Genomic DNA, 17,574 nt, shown 5'->3' on the forward strand with positions numbered 1-17,574 from the left:
ATTCATGATAAACAAAATCAACATTGTCATAAAACACAAATCAGCATTGCCGTAAAAAAACAATTCAATAATTTTCATAATAAAATAGCACTAGTCTGCACATGGCGTTGACTGTACAATCTTTTGTGTATGCGTTCATATTGTATCCATAAGACATTTTGTGCCGGTTCACCATTAAACTGCACACGAAATCCAGTCTTTCCATTTCTTTTCCGTTGATATAATATTCGCTTCACTTTACAATAAGCGTCTGATTGTGTCGTAACTTCATCGGAAGTGTGTGTATCCAAAGATGAACTTCGAAAAAGTACAGGACGTTTGCGATTTCGAGTAGAACGAAGCACAATCGGTTGAGTCTGTTGAGATTGTAACGGTGGGATGATGATCTGGTTCACGATTAATTTCGGCGGTGTGCACTTAAGAGTAATGCTGAGACAGCATGGGCAAAATTGACATTGCCCTCAGGTAATAAACTCTATATAGGTTCTATATACCACCCACATACATCAGATATAGACTCAATGAACGAAATAAAAAAAAAATCTAGAGAAAGCAGCTAGTTTTGAAAACCAGACAGTTTGGGTCGGAGGTGATTTTAACTTGCCAGACATAGAGTGGAGAGACCTATCAAACGCTCAAGTCAAAGAAAATGGTAAAACCACCGAAATACACCAAGACTTTATAGATCACATAACATATATAGGCCTGGAACAACTAGTAAATCAACCAACTAGAGGAAACAACACACTGGACCTCTTTCTTACCAACAAACCTTCAACAATATACAGAACTGAAGTCTGCCCAGGGATTTCGGTTCATGATATTGTTTACACCGAAGCAACAACAACACCGGTTAAACAAAATCAGACACCAAAAAAAAAAAAGAGTACCAATATAAGAAAGCGAATTTTGAGGATATGAAACCTGTAGCAAAAAAAAAATTTGGAGACGACTTTAGTAAAAAAAAATCAAAATAATTCAGATATAAACAAATTGTGGTAGGAATTTAAAGATAATATACATAAACTTACTGATAAACACATACTATGTGGAGCAGGATCTGCTTACCCTTCCGGAGCACCTGAGATCACCCCCAGTTTTTGGTGGGGTTTGTGTTGCTTAGTCTAGTTTTCTATGTTGTGTCATCTGTACTATTGTTTGTCTGTTTGTTTTTTTTATTTTTGGCCATGGCGTTGTCAGTTTGTTTTCGATCTATTAGTTTGACTGTCCCTCTGGTATCTTTCGTCCCTCTTTTATACCACAGAGAACTATTAAACATCAACATGGATACCCTTGGATAACACTAGAACTGCGTAGGATGATGAGAAAAAGAGACAGACTGTACAATAAATTAAAAATACAGGAGAAAATGGAAAAAATGAGAACCGCATATAAAATCCTAAAACATCTTGTTCAAAAAGAGACCCGCAAATGCTACTGGAACCAAGTATTAAACGTAGTAGCTCCTGACGACAAACCAAACCCAAAGAATTTTTTTCTCTTTTTTAAAATGCATGTGGAAATAAACTGCTGGAGTACCACCCTTAAAACGTCAAGGAGTTACATCAAAAGACACAGTTGACAAAGCAAACACATTGAACCACCAATTCAAATCTGTGTTTACAGAAGACAATAAAACTGAAATGTGAAATGAAAACCACACACGCATACTGAAAGAACTGCATCATGGACTAGCATCAACAGTCACTTTCCTGTTCAATAAATCGTTGTTTCTAGGACAATCACCAAGAGACTGGAAATACGCTTTTATCAGTACAATCTACACGAAAGGACCACGACACGAACCAGCAAACTACAGGCCTGTCTCACTAAACTGCATCCTCTGCAAGCTAATGGAGCACATTGTAGAATCCAACCGCATGAAACATATAGAAAGAAACAAAATACTATCAGAATTCAAACATGGTTTTAGAGGTAAGCAATTATGTGAGACACGACTTACAGGTCTGATACATGATCTAACACTCACAATGGACAATCACAAATTGATCTCAGCCTTTGTAGACAACAGGACACAGGCAGTTGTATTAGAAACAAGTATTCAGGTAAAGTGGACGTTACATCTGGTGTACCTCAAGGTAGTGTACTCGGCCCTGTCCCGAAGTTTTTTTCTAATTTTCATCTACGACATCACTGATAACATCCAATCTACAATCCGTCTGTTCGCTGATGATTGTACCATCTATCGACCTATCAAGACCAAACATGACCAAGAAGTACTGCAAAACAATCTGACAAAGCTTAAAAAATGGGAACAGAAATGGAAAATGGAATTTAACATCAGCAAATGTAATGTGATGCACCTAACACGATCCAAACACCCGATTAAAGAACCTTATTACATGCATGTTAAACAACTAGAGGTAGTAACGGACACAAAATACTTAGGAATTACCATCAAAGATGACCTCAGCTGGAACTTACACATTAACAACATTGTAGCCAGTGCAAACCCAGCTCAGACAGTAGAAAAATCTAAAATAGCTCCACAGCAAACAATGATAATTTAAATGCTGTTAATGCACTAGTAAAACCGAGAGTGGAATATAGCGCTGTAATATGGGATCCCTACACGCAGGATAATATCGAAAAAATAGAGCGATTACAGAGAAGAGCAGCTCGATACGTCTACAATGATTACAGCAACGAATCAAGTGTCACCAGCATGATAAACAGGCTTAACTGGATATCTCTATACCAACGAAGAGTTAACATCAGATTATGCTTACTATACAAAATTATAAATGAACTCGTAGCAATTCCAACAGAAAACTACTTGATCCCACTAAACGGATCATCAAGACACTACAATTCCATGGCTTAACACCATCTTCAGCCCAAGACACAGCTATTTCAAGTATTAATTTTTTCCAAGATCAATAATAGCCCGGAATAAACTACCGGACTCAACAGTGAAAGCTCCCATGCACTATGGAAGCTTTCAAGATACTGATTGTATCTGTATCTTGTCTTCATCTCCTTTATGGGATATCAGTAGTTTCTCAATAGAAGAAGAAGAAGAAGAAGAAGTTTTGAAAGGGGTAGTGAATAAGGCTTCGTGATTGATTGTTTCTTCTTCTTCTTTAAGTTTCTAGCGATCCTTCATTTATTGAAGATTATTCGCCGGGCGTCGACTATAAATTTTGATTTATAATTTACACTGTAACCAGAAAAAAAAAGAAACAAAATCAAAAATCATGATAATATCTGTACATTTGAAAAATAACATTTAGATAAAACTATATAATTTAATTTTGGATGTAACGCGTCTTCTGATTGGCTGACGTTGTTTTGTTTATCAGCTCATAGACATAATTTTGTCATGTGACCGTGACGTCATCAACGTTTTTTCATGGTTTACTCCGGTTTAAAATGGAATTTAGAATTAAATTATAAGAAATGACTGTAATATTTTTTCTGTCTATTCGAAATAACATAAAAAATTTGGTGCACACTTTTAAATAACCCGCTACGCGGGTTATTCAGTGTGCACCACATTTTTGATGTTATTTCTTCATAGACAGAAAAAATATTACAGTCATTCCTTAAATACATTTGATAACAATAATAGTTAAGGGTAGAAAATAGGGATGAGAGCAGATTCTGAGATCATACTCTTTAATCCCTGTACTGTACTGCATGAAACTATTTGTTGTGGCAAATGATTCTAATCTATATCTGTACGTTTAGGCTCCGGTTCACGGAAGAAACAATAGTATACAGAATATGCAACGAAAATCAATTTCAAGGCTACGCATCTCTTGTACATAGTCTGGAACAACTGATGCGAGTGTCGACTCGACGACGAGGGTGGTCTTTAACGACCTTGACTACCCGTGAGTGTCTTGCGTGGTCGGTGGTGTCGACTCTAGTGAGGGCCGACAGCTTTATAGTCTGAAGTGCCGAGTGGAGTTTTCTCCCTTAAGCAACCCAGAGGGCGATAATAATGTAACTTCCGTGGCGCAAGTTATATTTTCACTGCATGAACAAAGATTTTTAATTACGGTTTGTTGGAAATGTTTAACTCCTTTACAAACAAATTCAAATCTTTCATCTTTTCACCTCAAGCTGGAAACTCAAGAAAAAGAAAAAGACCAATAGATGAGAGGTAAAATAAAGAAAACATAACTGTCAACCTGACTTGTGGTTCGGTTTTGCCGTAAAAATGGGAAACTTTTTTACTAAATAATAGATCTATTAAAATAAAGATGACGGTTATTGTATACTTTCTATCGGACGCCAGCAAAATATAATAATAAATGTCATTATTATTTGTTAACAGGTTTTCCTCTCCGGGTAACAAAAATTGAGAATTTAATACAGTATAAATTATCTGCCTCTTAGTCTTACAAATAGTAATTTCTTGGTGTATACTTCACAAAATATACACCAACTTTCGTTTGTTGTCTTAGCGGGACCTCAGGGTCAGGTTCAAGTCTTCTTCATCAACTATAAGTGACAGGTCAGCAATATAATGGAGTATTTTGTCTTTTTTTGAAAGACGGATAATAGTTTAGAATATAATTTTTTCTGCCTGAAATACATGTACATGAGCAAGGTTGGGCGGTATTTACCACCCCCGGTATTTACCAGTGGTATTTACCGGTCCGGACAATACTCCCCAAGTGGTCAATACTGGCAAATACTGGTCAATTGAAATTTTCATGCTTCTTTTGACTGACTTATCTATCAATTCTAGTAAAAAAATGGTTGATGAGGGAAAACTTTATTCCTTTGGCATGATTCAATTTATAAAAATGAATGATATTGGTATGTTATTAATTATTAAAACATTAAAAATGACTAATTTAGTTCTTAGGGGTAATGATATTGTATACTTTTGGTATACATATAAAATTGAGCAGCTACCGTATATCAGTTATTCAACATGTAAAAATCAAGATATTTTTTTCTTGAAAAGGTTTGAATTTTACAGGTAAATAGAATTACAAGTGACTAGCAATATAGATTATCAGAACATTACCTATTATATGGCTAACAGGTGTCAAAAGTTTAATTACTTTAACAACTGTCTCCTAATAAATGTTGACATAACAGGAAAAAAGTCATAAAAGTGATTTCTAAAGATTGTTTTAAACAATGAATTAATTCCTGACTATTCAACAGCATGATAAAAAATGTTCTAAATGCAGGAAATGTTTTTTTTAATAAATATATAACAAATATATATATAAAACAATTTTTTAAAATTTTTTAATTGCATATATATCTTTCAAAATAACTGTTAAGAAAATCAGATGTTATATAGTCTCTCTTAAGTGACTGACTTCATGGTGTTAATGACTATATCTGTTGTATGATTAAATTAATATTTGATAAATCTTCATTAAACCATGTTCATGAACTAATTAATTGTGATTTTTTGTCTTATTACAATGTAGTAAATAAGTGACTTTCTGCCTTGTGACTATATCTATCCATTTACTAAGTAATTGACCTGAGGTAGGGGCTAGTTTTATAGTAAAGTCCTATCAAAATTTAAATTGACCAGTATTTGCCAGTATTGACCAGTATTTGCCAGTATTTCCCGGTATTTACCGGTATTTACCGCCGGCATGGTCAATACTAGTATTGACCGCTTTTTTGCCAACCTTGTACATGAGATACATTGTATGAAGTTGGTTGTCCTCTTTTCATGCTCAAGCTGTCAGGTTAAGTAGGGGTTAACAGATTAACTAGTTTAAAAATGTATCTCAATCTGTCTGTCTATGATACAAATTTCCATCCATTTTTTCTAAGGAACTACAAAAATACAAAGCATAGGCCAAAAAAAAATATGTGTGTTTACTGCACCCTGACTGGCTCTAACTTCTTTTCACTGAAAGTATATTTTCATCAGTATTATTCTTGTATGGCAATGTTCTATTTGTTGAATCGCTACCGTAATTCAGAAAATTTGTCTTCAAGAATGGTGTAAAAACAAAAGGAAAACGTATCTGACTGATACAAACAACTTCAACAATAGGCTGCTAACCAGAAATACACATTATATAGGTAAATGCAATAACAGATCTGATTCCAGAACCAGTTGGGCAATATACAGGTTTGCCTATCCATTAAAAAAAGTTTTGCCAATTAACCAACCCTATTTTTTTTACTTTTTGTCATATTTTCCTGAAAATTGCAAGCAAGTTGTATGTTAGCATAAATTTCCTATAAAACATTTTCACATTCATTGCTTATCAACTTTTTGTTTATCGAAAACTTATATATATATATATATCTCATATTGTACATGTATATACATTCATTTAAAGTTCACATTTGAAATTTTTGTCACATTTTTCTCCAGAACTACAAATTAGAAGTTTTTGTCACATTTTTCTCCAGAACTACAAATCAGAACACCCAGAAATTTGTAATGAGCTTCATGTGAGCATGCTGTATGGTGTGATGCATTTTCACACCCATTGCCTAAGGCCGAGAAAAAAAAAATCTGTGTTTCCGGTAACCCGACCGACCCTGATTTTTAGCCCCGACCCTAATTTTTTTATTGGATCTTCAAAAAAAAAGGTATCAACCGACCATGTTTTTGACACAGGCTTCTGTTAATCGACATAATTATTTATCTAACTTGCTTCTACTGGCACAGAAAGCCAGTAAAACATTTTATTTATGTCAAAAGGTATTCCAAATAGGTTAAAATCCAAGAAATTTGCACAGCAGGTGCTTCAAAAACATTGTAAATGGCCGCACTTCCGGTATTTGAAACTAAATACGGACCTGGACTTGGAAAAACCATGATAATTTTCCGGATTTCGTTTACAATGTCAAAAAAAAAAAAAAAAAAAAAAAACCATCCGACCTACCAACCCTATTTTTCAAAATGATGTTACCGGAAACACAAATTTTTTTTTTATGCCTTCTGTAATATCAACTTCTTTTTAATTTTATTTGAATACTTGTAGTGAGCGTATCATCAGTGAGGTGAGCAGTTGCTCAAAATTCATCTTGGGTATTTTTATTATATCTTTATCTCAAGATAGGACATGAAAGGTTGAAAATATATGTATGTAAATTTTTTTCTAATACAGGAATGATTTCATCTCACCTTGACTTCCATTTAATAGTTTATTGCCCTTTAATTACAGAATACAAAACATTATATTGTGTTTATTTTAGTTATGCAGCATATGATCACCAGAATTGTGAAAGTTTGTGTTTCTTACTTAGATATTTCTGCTTTGGAGAAACTTTTAAAGTAACATAGAGAATTTGGAAATTTACTTTATAAATCATCAGCAGATATAGCACATGTGTATTTTTTGGAACTTAGCCTAAAAAATGTGATATACATGCACTAAACACATTCCTACCAACATGACCTATCAGATTTCCAAATGAAATAGATACAATGTACATGTACACAAAAATTAAAATAGTTTGATGCACAGCATTAAAACAATAAGTTAAACTGGTTTTTTTTCAGTGATGACACAGACTGTGAAATAATTGACGTAAAACGACCAAAGAGTTCAGAGCAAAACCCTCAATTGGGTTACAACTGTAAGTAAGAAATTTTTTGTAATTATTGTCCTTTGAATGCATAATACGTCCTTTAAGAAACCAAGGTTTGATCAATGCACACCTTACCAGGTCACATTTTGGTCAATAGAAACATAAAAATATGGGTTCAGCATGTTCAGCGTGATCCATACATGTAACCTGTTTCATCCTTTTAGATTATTAAGAAAACATAACAACAATACAATGTGTATCAGTCATGAAAATGTGCATATTTGCTGAATAATAATGATTTTTGCCAAGTTTTAAAAACTTTAAGGAAAAAATGCAACAAAAAACTACTGTGAAAGTACTTTAATTCGTGGGTATCAATTTTCGTGGTTAGAGCAAAAGTTACATGTTCGTGGGTTTTTAATTTCGTGGATTTTAGTTTTCTAAAAAAAAATAAATAGAGTGTAGAATTGAAGCCATTAGAAACGAAGATTACAAATTGTCTCGATTCAAGGAAATTGCAAAGTAAATATTTAAATTGTTGCATCCATACGCGTGTAGTGATGACACTAATTAACCTGAGATCAAGTGATCAACAGATTAAAGACCATCAAAGGTTTTAATAAGGCCATAAACATGTCACTTAAAGAAAACAGTTACATAAACAAATGCTACAAATGTACATTGAATTGTAAAATTAATTCTTATCAAAAGCAAGCCCAGCATGAAATTGTTATTTCCCGTACAAGAATTATGAGGATATAAAGTAAACACTTTATCATAGCATATCATCACTGGAAATCTGACTTTCATCGATCAAAAATATTTTTTATGAGAATTAAAAGATCAGAAGTTGTACAGTTTAGGTTTTTATACGCCCGTTTACGGGACGTATTATGGTATACCGTTGTCCGTCTGTCCGTCCGTCCGTCTGTCCGTCGTCAACATGTCGGACATTAACTCAAAATTGCTTAAACCAATTTGCATAAAACTTTGGTGAATTGTTTATATCTATTGACGTGAGCTCCCTTTCGTTTTTTATAAAATTTAGATTTTACGTTTCCGAATTATGGGGTTTTATTCATTAAAAAAAGGGGGATTTTCCAGTTTTCGGACAATAAGTCAAGAATGCTTTCACCAACTTGCAAGAAATTGTGGTGAATTGTTTATATCTATTGACATGAGCTCCCTTTTGATTTTTATAAATTTTAGATTTTACGTTTCCGAGTTACGGGGTTTTATTCATAAAAAAAGGGGGGACTTTCCAGTTATCAGACAAAAACTCACAAATGCTTTCAGCAATTCTTATGAAACTTTGGTGAATTGTTTGTATGTATTGATGTAAGCTCCCTTTAGAATTTTATAAATTTTACATTTTACATTTCTGAGTTATGGGGTTTTATTCATTAAAAAGGGGTGATTTTCCAGTTTTCTGACAATAACTCAAAAATGCTGTCACCAATTCTCATGAAACTTTGGTGAATTGTTTATATCTATTGATGTAAGCTCCCTTTTTATTTTCATAAATTTCTAATATGACATTGAGAATTAATTATACTTTATTTGTTTATAGTCTGACAACAGATTTACTAAGTATTGCACAACAGCAAGAAATCTTTAATTGAACATAAATTCAATTCATATAACCAATTTCAAGTTCTTTGAATACATTTATTCAGACACCTATAATATGTCAAATATTTAATTACAATCCAAATTCAGACCTGAATCAAGCTTGAATATTGTGTCCATTTTTGCCCCAACTGATCAGGGTTGGACCTCTGCGGGCGTATCTAGCTGCGCTCAGCGAAGCAGTTTATTAAAGATAAAATGGGTATAATCCTGCCTGCAGTTGTAGTTCATAGTGCATTTGCCCTGAGACTACTATTATAGTAGTCTCAGATTTGTCGATATTCAATGTATTCTCTAGATCATATCGGTAGTCAAACCTACATGGGAATCTTTTCATGTCTTGATTTGGACAACAGTTGTTATATTTCGTTGGACACTTAAATTCGTGGATAGAGTCATCCACGAAAACCACGAAAATTGGTTCATCACGAATAAAAGTACTTTCACAGTAGTCAAAAATATAAACTGCATAATTAAAAGAATTATCAACTTGAAGATTTTACTATTGTGTTGTGTTTTAATGGAACCCAGCCATAGCTACATGTAATACAGTAGACTAAAGTTTATTTCATCAAGTTAGTTATTATAAAAAAGTATTTATGAAAACTCCCATTGATAATAGTTCTTTGATTTGTACAATCTTTTGAGTTGACTTTCATCAACGTATGTGGACTGGTTACCTAAAAAGAAACTTCATATAACTGAATAGGTGAAACATTAATTGTAGCAGGTTATGCTTTTGATTAATGAGATATTGATATTTCATCTTGAACTTTATTATTATTGGTTGTACAGTGTAAGACATCTCCAAATCTGAGTAGTCACATCATTTACAGTTGACTACACTGCCTTCAACAATGAGCAAAAAATCAAACATGTACAAAATGAAGTAAGGTTTTCAAGGGCTTGTTATGACAAAATATGAAATAATTCTAAAGAGAAAATCAATGGTCTGATTAACACAACAATGAATGAAACACGAATATGGCAGACAGCAATTAAAGAACACAGGATAATAAGTTCCTAGGTTGGGACAGGCTTAACAAAAATGTAATGAATGTGGCTGGGTTTGATATGTTATTGAGCCCCTAACCTGCTACAGTGAAATATTAACACAACATATGAACAAAATGTAAAAACCAGTTGGGTAGAGCTTGGACCCTCACCAATTCAATACTACATGTAAGTGAAAAAACAAAAAATAATCAAAAACCAATTGTTCCACGTTTTAATTTTCATATGTTGATAAGAAAATATGGGGAAAATAGTGTATTCTAATTTAAAACCTCACTTCTGAATATAGAAAGTTTTACTTTATTTTAAATAAGTTACGACAGTGAACCAACCTGGAAAATCTTCAATACGATAAAATCCCTAAAGTGGAATTCTTGGGTATGCAGGGTTGTTACAATTAAAAACACAAAATGTGAAAGCAGTTATAACAACAACACTTTAGGGATTGGTACAGTAATTTAATGAGATCAACGTGTTTCGGTGACCTAGTTGTTTTTTTTTTTTTTATTGCACCGAAACATGTCGATCTCATTGAATTACTGCAGCAATCCCTAAAGTGTTGTTGTTATAATTAACTGCTTTCACATTTTATCTTGAATACATGTAAGGGAAATGGGTAGTAACTTCCAGTTAAGTCAAAGTCATTTCTGATTTTAAATGATAGGTTACTTTACACTGATTCCAATATATATTGTTTCAATATTATTTTGCTTGAAATAAGGGAGATAGTTTGTTACAAAAATATCACTTCTGGTGTCATGATAGGTTATTTAAAAAATACTTGAATATGGTTTCTATGAATTGTTGTTTGAAATAAGAGAGTTAATTTGCTACTTTTGTTTTACACAGTGTCACTTCTTGTCTCATATGACAAGTTACTTTATGCCATCATAGACATTTTCTTCCTTAATAAGATTGTACAATTTAATTTCTATTTTCAGTTTTTGCTAAGATGGCTGACTGGGTTAAAAGTAAATCAACCTGGAGTAGCATGTTTGATTTTAAAACAAAAGAACAAAGTAAAAGAAATGGAAACTTACATCAGAATTTCACAAGTGATGGAGACCTTGAGGTGTCAGGAAAACATAATGGTAACAGGATACCAGTTGCCAAGAGGTCAAATCAAGGTCAGACAAACTATGGCAAAAGTCAGATAAAAGTCAAGGATGAAAGAAGTGACCATGCTTCGTCTGAAATACTTAGTTATAATGGTAATAGTCAGGAAACGGGTGGAAATTACAGAAGGGATGGTGATATAATAAATGGTGATGGACGAGAAACTCCTCCCGATGACATCATTCAAGGACCAGGCCCAGGTTATCAACAAGTAAGGACTGAGAATAACCATCATGCATCAAATTTGTGTCAAAAGTACATGTATTTCAGGGTTCTCGTTAAGACGCATGAAAATCGAGCTGTACGCGTCATTTTTGAAACCCTTGAGTCTGTGGGACGCGTTATCGTTTTATCCCCTGAGTCCCAAACACATCCTTTTGCCTAGAAGATTCATGATAAACTAAACCAGAAGTCGATGTTGAAAAATGAAGTAATGCGTAGATAAATATTTTTGTTGACTGATAACTATTTTTATAATTAAACGTATTTGATCCTGAAATATAATAATTCTGTTCAAACTGATTAATAAATATGTAATAGTTACCGATTTTTTAAAACTTTACGATTATTTGAAAAGCTTGAATATTTCCACGTGTTGAACATCACATACTTATCGATTGAAACAAAAGAAAGTAAAAAATTTTGATAACTTGAAATGAACATGATGAAATGATAAAGTATTTCGTAACTGTTGCTTCTATTCATAAAATAGATCGTAGAACAGTGTAGATTAAATATTTTATGGATAAGAATAATTTTACTGGTCTTCAAATGATTTAACATTTTTCTCGTATTGTGCATGTTGAACATTGCGATGGTAAACAAAGGTGAAAAATGTTTTGAAATTGAAACAAATCCGATTAAAAAATGATTTACGGTTACGATGTTAACTTTTGATTTGCTTGTTTTTATCCAAGATTATAGAAATTATCATGATGCAAACATCAAAGAGATTATTAACTCAATGATTAAATATAATTAAAATTGATTTACAATAATTAATATGAACTGTGACAAGTCTGTGTTCATGCAATCCCAATTTCTTATAAATACTGGCTTGTCCAAAAAAATTACATCAGTATCACAATATCAGAGTCAGTCAAAGTTGAAGTCCTCCTTCAAAAGGGAACCTGATGACATTGAATCATCTGAACCAAGTTAAAGACCCAAGAGTCAATGACCCACTACACCAAGAATTGATAGACATAGAAAGATCTCCATAAACAACAACTTCAGTCACTACACTAACTAAACCAAACAAAGAGGGGGAATGGTAGTCTATACAAGTTGTAATGAACAATAACTTAAGAGATCATAACTTTTATTAATATAATAAAAACTACCTATCCAACACGCATCGTTTTAGTTTTATTTCATCATATTAAGACACAAAAAATTACATGCATCCTGGACTCATCAAAATCTATTGGGACTCACCATTTCTAAAAGTGAAGAGTCCCAGGACTCACAATGAAAAATTCCTAGTGAGAACCCTGTATTTATTGGAAAAGGAAACATTGTTTAGTTGTGTATGTAAATGCTACTTTTAGAAGTTTGAACTTACTTTTCCAAATTTTATTTGTATAATGCTAAAGAGGGGTAAACATAAAAAAGCCTGTTATTCTGAACAGTTTTATACTGATTAAGGAAATTTTGATGGCCAAATGTCTTCTAGGGTTTTCTTTAGAAATTGATAAAAGAATGTGCTGTTTTTACCTGAAAACTAGACAGCAACCTTCCAAATGACAAATATCTAGCAGTCAACTTGAAGCAATTTATTTATACATTTTTGTACATATTGAATATAATTTTGAAAAGAGATTTATTTTTCATGTATAATATTTCATTATGCTTAGCCGAGATTATGCACTTTGCTTTATTACAGCAGATTGGTAGAAAGTCTTATGCATCAGTAGTAAAGGGTTCTATGGAGCCCAACAGCAGTGGTCAAGACAGTATAAAACAGACCAGTATGTTTATCTTCATCTAATAAAATGTATGGGAAACAAACTTGGAATAAATATAAGTAAATGTGGTATGATATTGCCAACTATAAGTAAAATGTGGTATGATTGCCAACTATCTACTTTATTCCAAACGTAAAGGATGTAAACAACCACAGTCTAAGGCCGTCAAGAATTAGTAACATCCTCATCATATAATAAACTATCTAAGACCAGGCCTTCAAGAATTAGTAACATCCCCACCATATAATAAGCTATCTAAGGCCATCAAGAATTAGCAACATCCCCACCATATAATAAGCTATCTAACACCATGCCTTCAAGAATTAGTAACATCCTCATCATATAATATATCTAAGACGAGGCCTTCAAGAATAACCAACATCCCCACCATATAATAAGCTATCTAAGGCCGTCAAGAATTAGCAACATCCCCACCATATAATAAGCTATCTAAGACCTTCAAGAATTAGTAACATCCCCATCATATAATAAACTATCTAAGACCATGCCTTCAAGAATTGGCAACATCCCCACCATATAATAAGCTATCTAAGGCCGTCAAGAATAAGCAACATCCCCATCATATAATAAGCTATCTAAGGCTGTCAAGAATTAGTAACATCCCCACCATATAATAAGCTATCTAAGACCTTCAAGAATTAGTAACATCCCCACCATATAATAAGCTATCTAAGGCTGTCAAGAATTAGTAACATCCCCACCATATAATAAACTATCTAAGACCTTCAAGAATTAGTAACATCCCCACCATATAATAAGCTTTTTAAGGCCTTCAAGAATTACCAACATCCCCACCATATAATAAGCTATCTAAGGCCGTCAAGAATAAGCAACATCCCCACCATATAATAAGCTATCTAAGACCATGCCTTCAAGAATTAGTAACATCCTCATCATATAATAAACTATCTAAGACCAGGCCTTCAAGAATTACCAACATCCCCACCATATAATAAGCTATCTAAGGCCGTCAAGAATTAGCAACATCCCCACCATATAATAAGCTATCTAAGACCTTCAAGAATTATTAACATCCTCATCATATAATAAACTATCTAAGACCAGGCCTTCAAGAATTACCAACATCCCCACCATATAATAAGCTATCTAAGGCCGTCAAGAATTAGCAACATCCCCACCATATAATAAGCTATCTAAGACCTTCAAGAATGAGTAACATCCCCATCATATAATAAACTATCTAAGACCATGCCTTCAAGAATTGGCAACATCCCCACCATATAATAAGCTATCTAAGGCGGTCAAGAATTAGTAACATCCCCACCATATAATAAACTATCTAAGACCTTCAAGAATTAGTAACATCCCCACCAAATAATAAACTATCTAAGACCTTCAAGAATTAGTAACATCTCCATCATATAATAAGCTATCTAAGGCCGTCAAGAATTAGTAACATCCCCACCATATAATAAACTATCTAAGACCTTCAAGAATTAGTAACATCCCCACCATATAATAAGCTATCTAAGGCCGTCAAGAATTAGTAACATCCCCACCATATAATAAACTATCTAAGACCTTCAAGAATTAGTAACATCCCCACCATATAATAAGCTATCTAAGGCTGTCAAGAATTAGCAACATCCCCACCATATAATAAGCTATCTAAGACCGTCAAGAATTAGTAACATCCCCACCATATAATAAGCTATCTAAGACCTTCAAGAATTAGCAACATCCCCACCATATAATAAGCTATCTAAGACCTTCAAGAATTAGCAACATCCCCATCATATAATAAGCTATCTAAGACCATGCCTTCAAGAATTAGCAACATCCCCACCATATAATAAGCTATCGAAGACCTTCAAGAATTAGCAACATCCCCATCATATAATTAGCTATCTAAGACCTTCAAGAATTAGCAACATCCCCCTCATATAATAAACTATCTAAGACCGTTAAGAATTAGCAACATCCCCATCATATAATAAACTATCTAAGACCTTCAAGAATAAGCAACATCCCCCTCATATAATAAGCCATCTAAGACCATGCCTTCAAGAATTAGCAACATCCCAACCATATAATAAGCTATCTAAGACCATGCCTTCAAGAATTAGCAACATCCCCATCATATAATAAGCTATCTAAGACCTTCAAGAATTAGCAACATCCCCACAATATAATAAACTATCTAAGACCAGGCCTTCAAGAATTAGCAACATCCCCATCATATAATAAGCTTTCTAAGACCATGCCTTCAAGAATTAGCAACATCCCCACCATAGAATAAGCTATCTAAGACCAGGCCTTCAAGAATAGGCAACATCCCCTCCATATAATAAGCTATCTAAGACCATGCCTTCAAGAATTAGCAACATCCCCACAATATAATAAGCTATCTAAGACCATGCCTTCAAGAATTAGCAACATCCCCACCATATAATAAGCTATCTAAGACCTTCAAGAATTAGCAACATCCCCACCATATAATAAGCTATCTAAGACCATGCCTTCAAGAATTAGCAACATCCCCACCATATAATAAGCTATCTAAGACCATGCCTTCAAGAATTAGCAACATCCCCACCATATAATAAGCTATCTAAGACCTTCAAGAATTAGCAACATCCCCATCATATAACAAGCTATCTAAGACCATGCCTTCAAGAATTAGCAACATCCTCACTATATAACAAGCTATCTAAGACCATGCCTTCAAGAATTAGCAACATCCCCACCATATAATAAGCTATCTAAGACTTTCAAGAATTAGTAACATCCCCACCATATAATAAGCTATCTAAGACCATGACTTCAAGAATTAGCAACATCCCCACCATATAATAAGCTATCTAAGACCAGGCCTTCAAGAATTAGCAACATCCCCATCATAAAATTAGCTATTTTAGACCATGCCTTCAAGAATTAGCAACATCCCCACCATATAATAAGCTATCTAAGACCAGGCCTTCAAGAATTACCAACAGCCCCACCATATAATAAGCTATCTAAGACCATGCCTTCAAGAATTAGTAATATCCCCACCATATAATAAGCTATCTAAGACCAGGCCTTCAAGAATTAGCAACATCCCCACCATATAATAGGCTATCAAAGACCAGGCATTCAAGAATTACCAACATCCCCACCATATAATAAGCTATCTAAGACCAGGCCTTCAAGAATTAGCAACATCCCCATCATAAAATAAGCTATCTAAGACCATGCCTTCAAGAATTAGCAACATCCCCACCATATAATAAGCTATCCTAAGACCAGGCCTTCAAGAATTAGCAACATCCCCACCATATAATAAGCTATCTAAGACCAGGCCTTCAAGAATTAGCAACATCCCCACCATATAATAAGCTATCTAAGACCAGGCCTTCAAGAATTAGTAACATCCCCACCATATAATAAGCTATCTAAGACCAGGCCTTCAAGAATTACCAACATCCCCACCATATAATAAGCTATCTAAGACCAGGCCTTCAAGAATTAGTAACATCCCCACCATATAATAAGCTATCTAAGACCAGGCCTTCAAGAATTAGCAACATCCCCACCATATAATAAGCTATCTAAGACCTGGATAACAAAATGTGAAACAATTGCCTGATTACAGTTAAAAAAATTAAAACAAAAAACATATGTGGTAGACAGAAACCAAGGACAACCACTGAACTACAGGCTCGTGTCTTGGGTGTTTGTGAGTGCTCAACCCTGGGTCAGTTGTGTAACAATACAACATAAAGATAAACAATAAAAAAATCAGTAACTTCAAGTAGGGGAGGGGCCCCTGGTGGACAAGTGGTCTAAGAAGTTGTGAGTTCATACCATGCCCATGGCAGGTGCGTTAAACTCAAATCTTAATTGTCTAGGATTGCAAGATTTCCTGCCAATGGTCTGTGGTTTTCTCCAGGCACTCCGGCTTCCTCCATCAATAAGAACTGGCAGCCACAATATAGCCAAGAGTGCTGAAAGTGGCATTTAATGCCAAAATCAATTAATCAATCTAGTAGCCAGCAGTGAGCAGGTGTTAATAACAAAAGTAACAAAATCCACCCCATCTGTAGTGTTTAGATATTAATATTTTTTAAGCAATCATAAAGGAAATTTTTATTTTTGAGGACTGAATAATGCCTATGAGGAAAAAGTTGCTCATAAATTTTATAACTTTTTTGCAGATCATCGACCAGGGAGTGACAAAAGAAAGCAGAGATCATTGTTTGAGAAGAAAAAGCCTGAAGTACTTTTCACAGCAACTGAGGTAAAAATAATCAACAAAAATATTACTAAAGTCATACTTCTTGGGGGCTGAAAAGTTGTACGATTATTGCGCTCATTAGTCTAAAGT

The 17,574-nt window shown here is 33.9% G+C and overlaps 1 protein-coding gene and 3 long non-coding RNA genes across 15 annotated transcripts in view; 2 read left to right on the forward strand and 2 right to left on the reverse strand.

Annotated features, from left to right (window-relative positions):
* Positions 1-17,574, reverse strand: part of LOC127728552 (uncharacterized) — a 150,608-nt gene that overhangs the window by 63,880 nt on the left and 69,154 nt on the right. Inside the window, exon 1 of one of the 3 annotated variants that reach the window (XR_007994171.1) lies at positions 9,277-9,319. The exons of the other annotated variants lie outside the window; for them this stretch is intronic. This is a non-coding gene — a long non-coding RNA (uncharacterized LOC127728552). Of the gene's footprint in view, positions 1-9,276; positions 9,320-17,574 lie in introns of those variants that run through there. 3 annotated transcript variants of the gene reach the window in all.
* Positions 1-17,574, forward strand: part of LOC127728549 (uncharacterized) — a 113,554-nt gene that overhangs the window by 17,562 nt on the left and 78,418 nt on the right. The gene's annotated exons all lie outside the window — the stretch shown is intronic.
* LOC127728514 (sentrin-specific protease 1-like) overlaps positions 3,969-17,574 on the forward strand; it is a 45,893-nt gene continuing 32,287 nt past the window's right edge. Inside the window, exons 1-5 of one of the 2 annotated variants that reach the window (XM_052235922.1) lie at positions 3,969-4,129; positions 7,472-7,548; positions 11,085-11,470; positions 13,145-13,229; positions 17,405-17,487. In XM_052235922.1, coding sequence (XP_052091882.1) covers positions 4,038-4,129; positions 7,472-7,548; positions 11,085-11,470; positions 13,145-13,229; positions 17,405-17,487 — 723 coding nt within the window. In that variant the 5' untranslated portion in view covers positions 3,969-4,037. The remainder of the gene's footprint in view (positions 4,130-7,471; positions 7,549-11,084; positions 11,471-13,144; positions 13,230-17,404; positions 17,488-17,574) is intronic. The other variant, XM_052235923.1, reaches the window with a different exon arrangement.
* LOC127728550 (uncharacterized) lies at positions 13,608-17,382 on the reverse strand. Of its 9 annotated transcripts, none has more exons than XR_007994164.1 (4): positions 15,926-17,382; positions 15,624-15,826; positions 14,931-15,368; positions 13,608-14,116 (listed from the first exon to the last, which is right to left on the reverse strand). It is a non-coding gene; the product is annotated as an uncharacterized LOC127728550 (long non-coding RNA). The 9 variants fall into 9 exon arrangements; XR_007994163.1 differs by having other exon boundaries at positions 15,874-17,382; XR_007994166.1 differs by adding an exon at positions 14,164-14,262 and having other exon boundaries at positions 13,608-13,876; positions 15,077-15,368; positions 15,624-17,382.

Source organism: Mytilus californianus, unplaced genomic scaffold (assembly GCF_021869535.1).
Source record: "Mytilus californianus isolate M0D057914Y unplaced genomic scaffold, xbMytCali1.0.p SCAF_2, whole genome shotgun sequence".
Taxonomy (NCBI): Eukaryota; Metazoa; Mollusca; class Bivalvia; order Mytilida; family Mytilidae; genus Mytilus; species Mytilus californianus.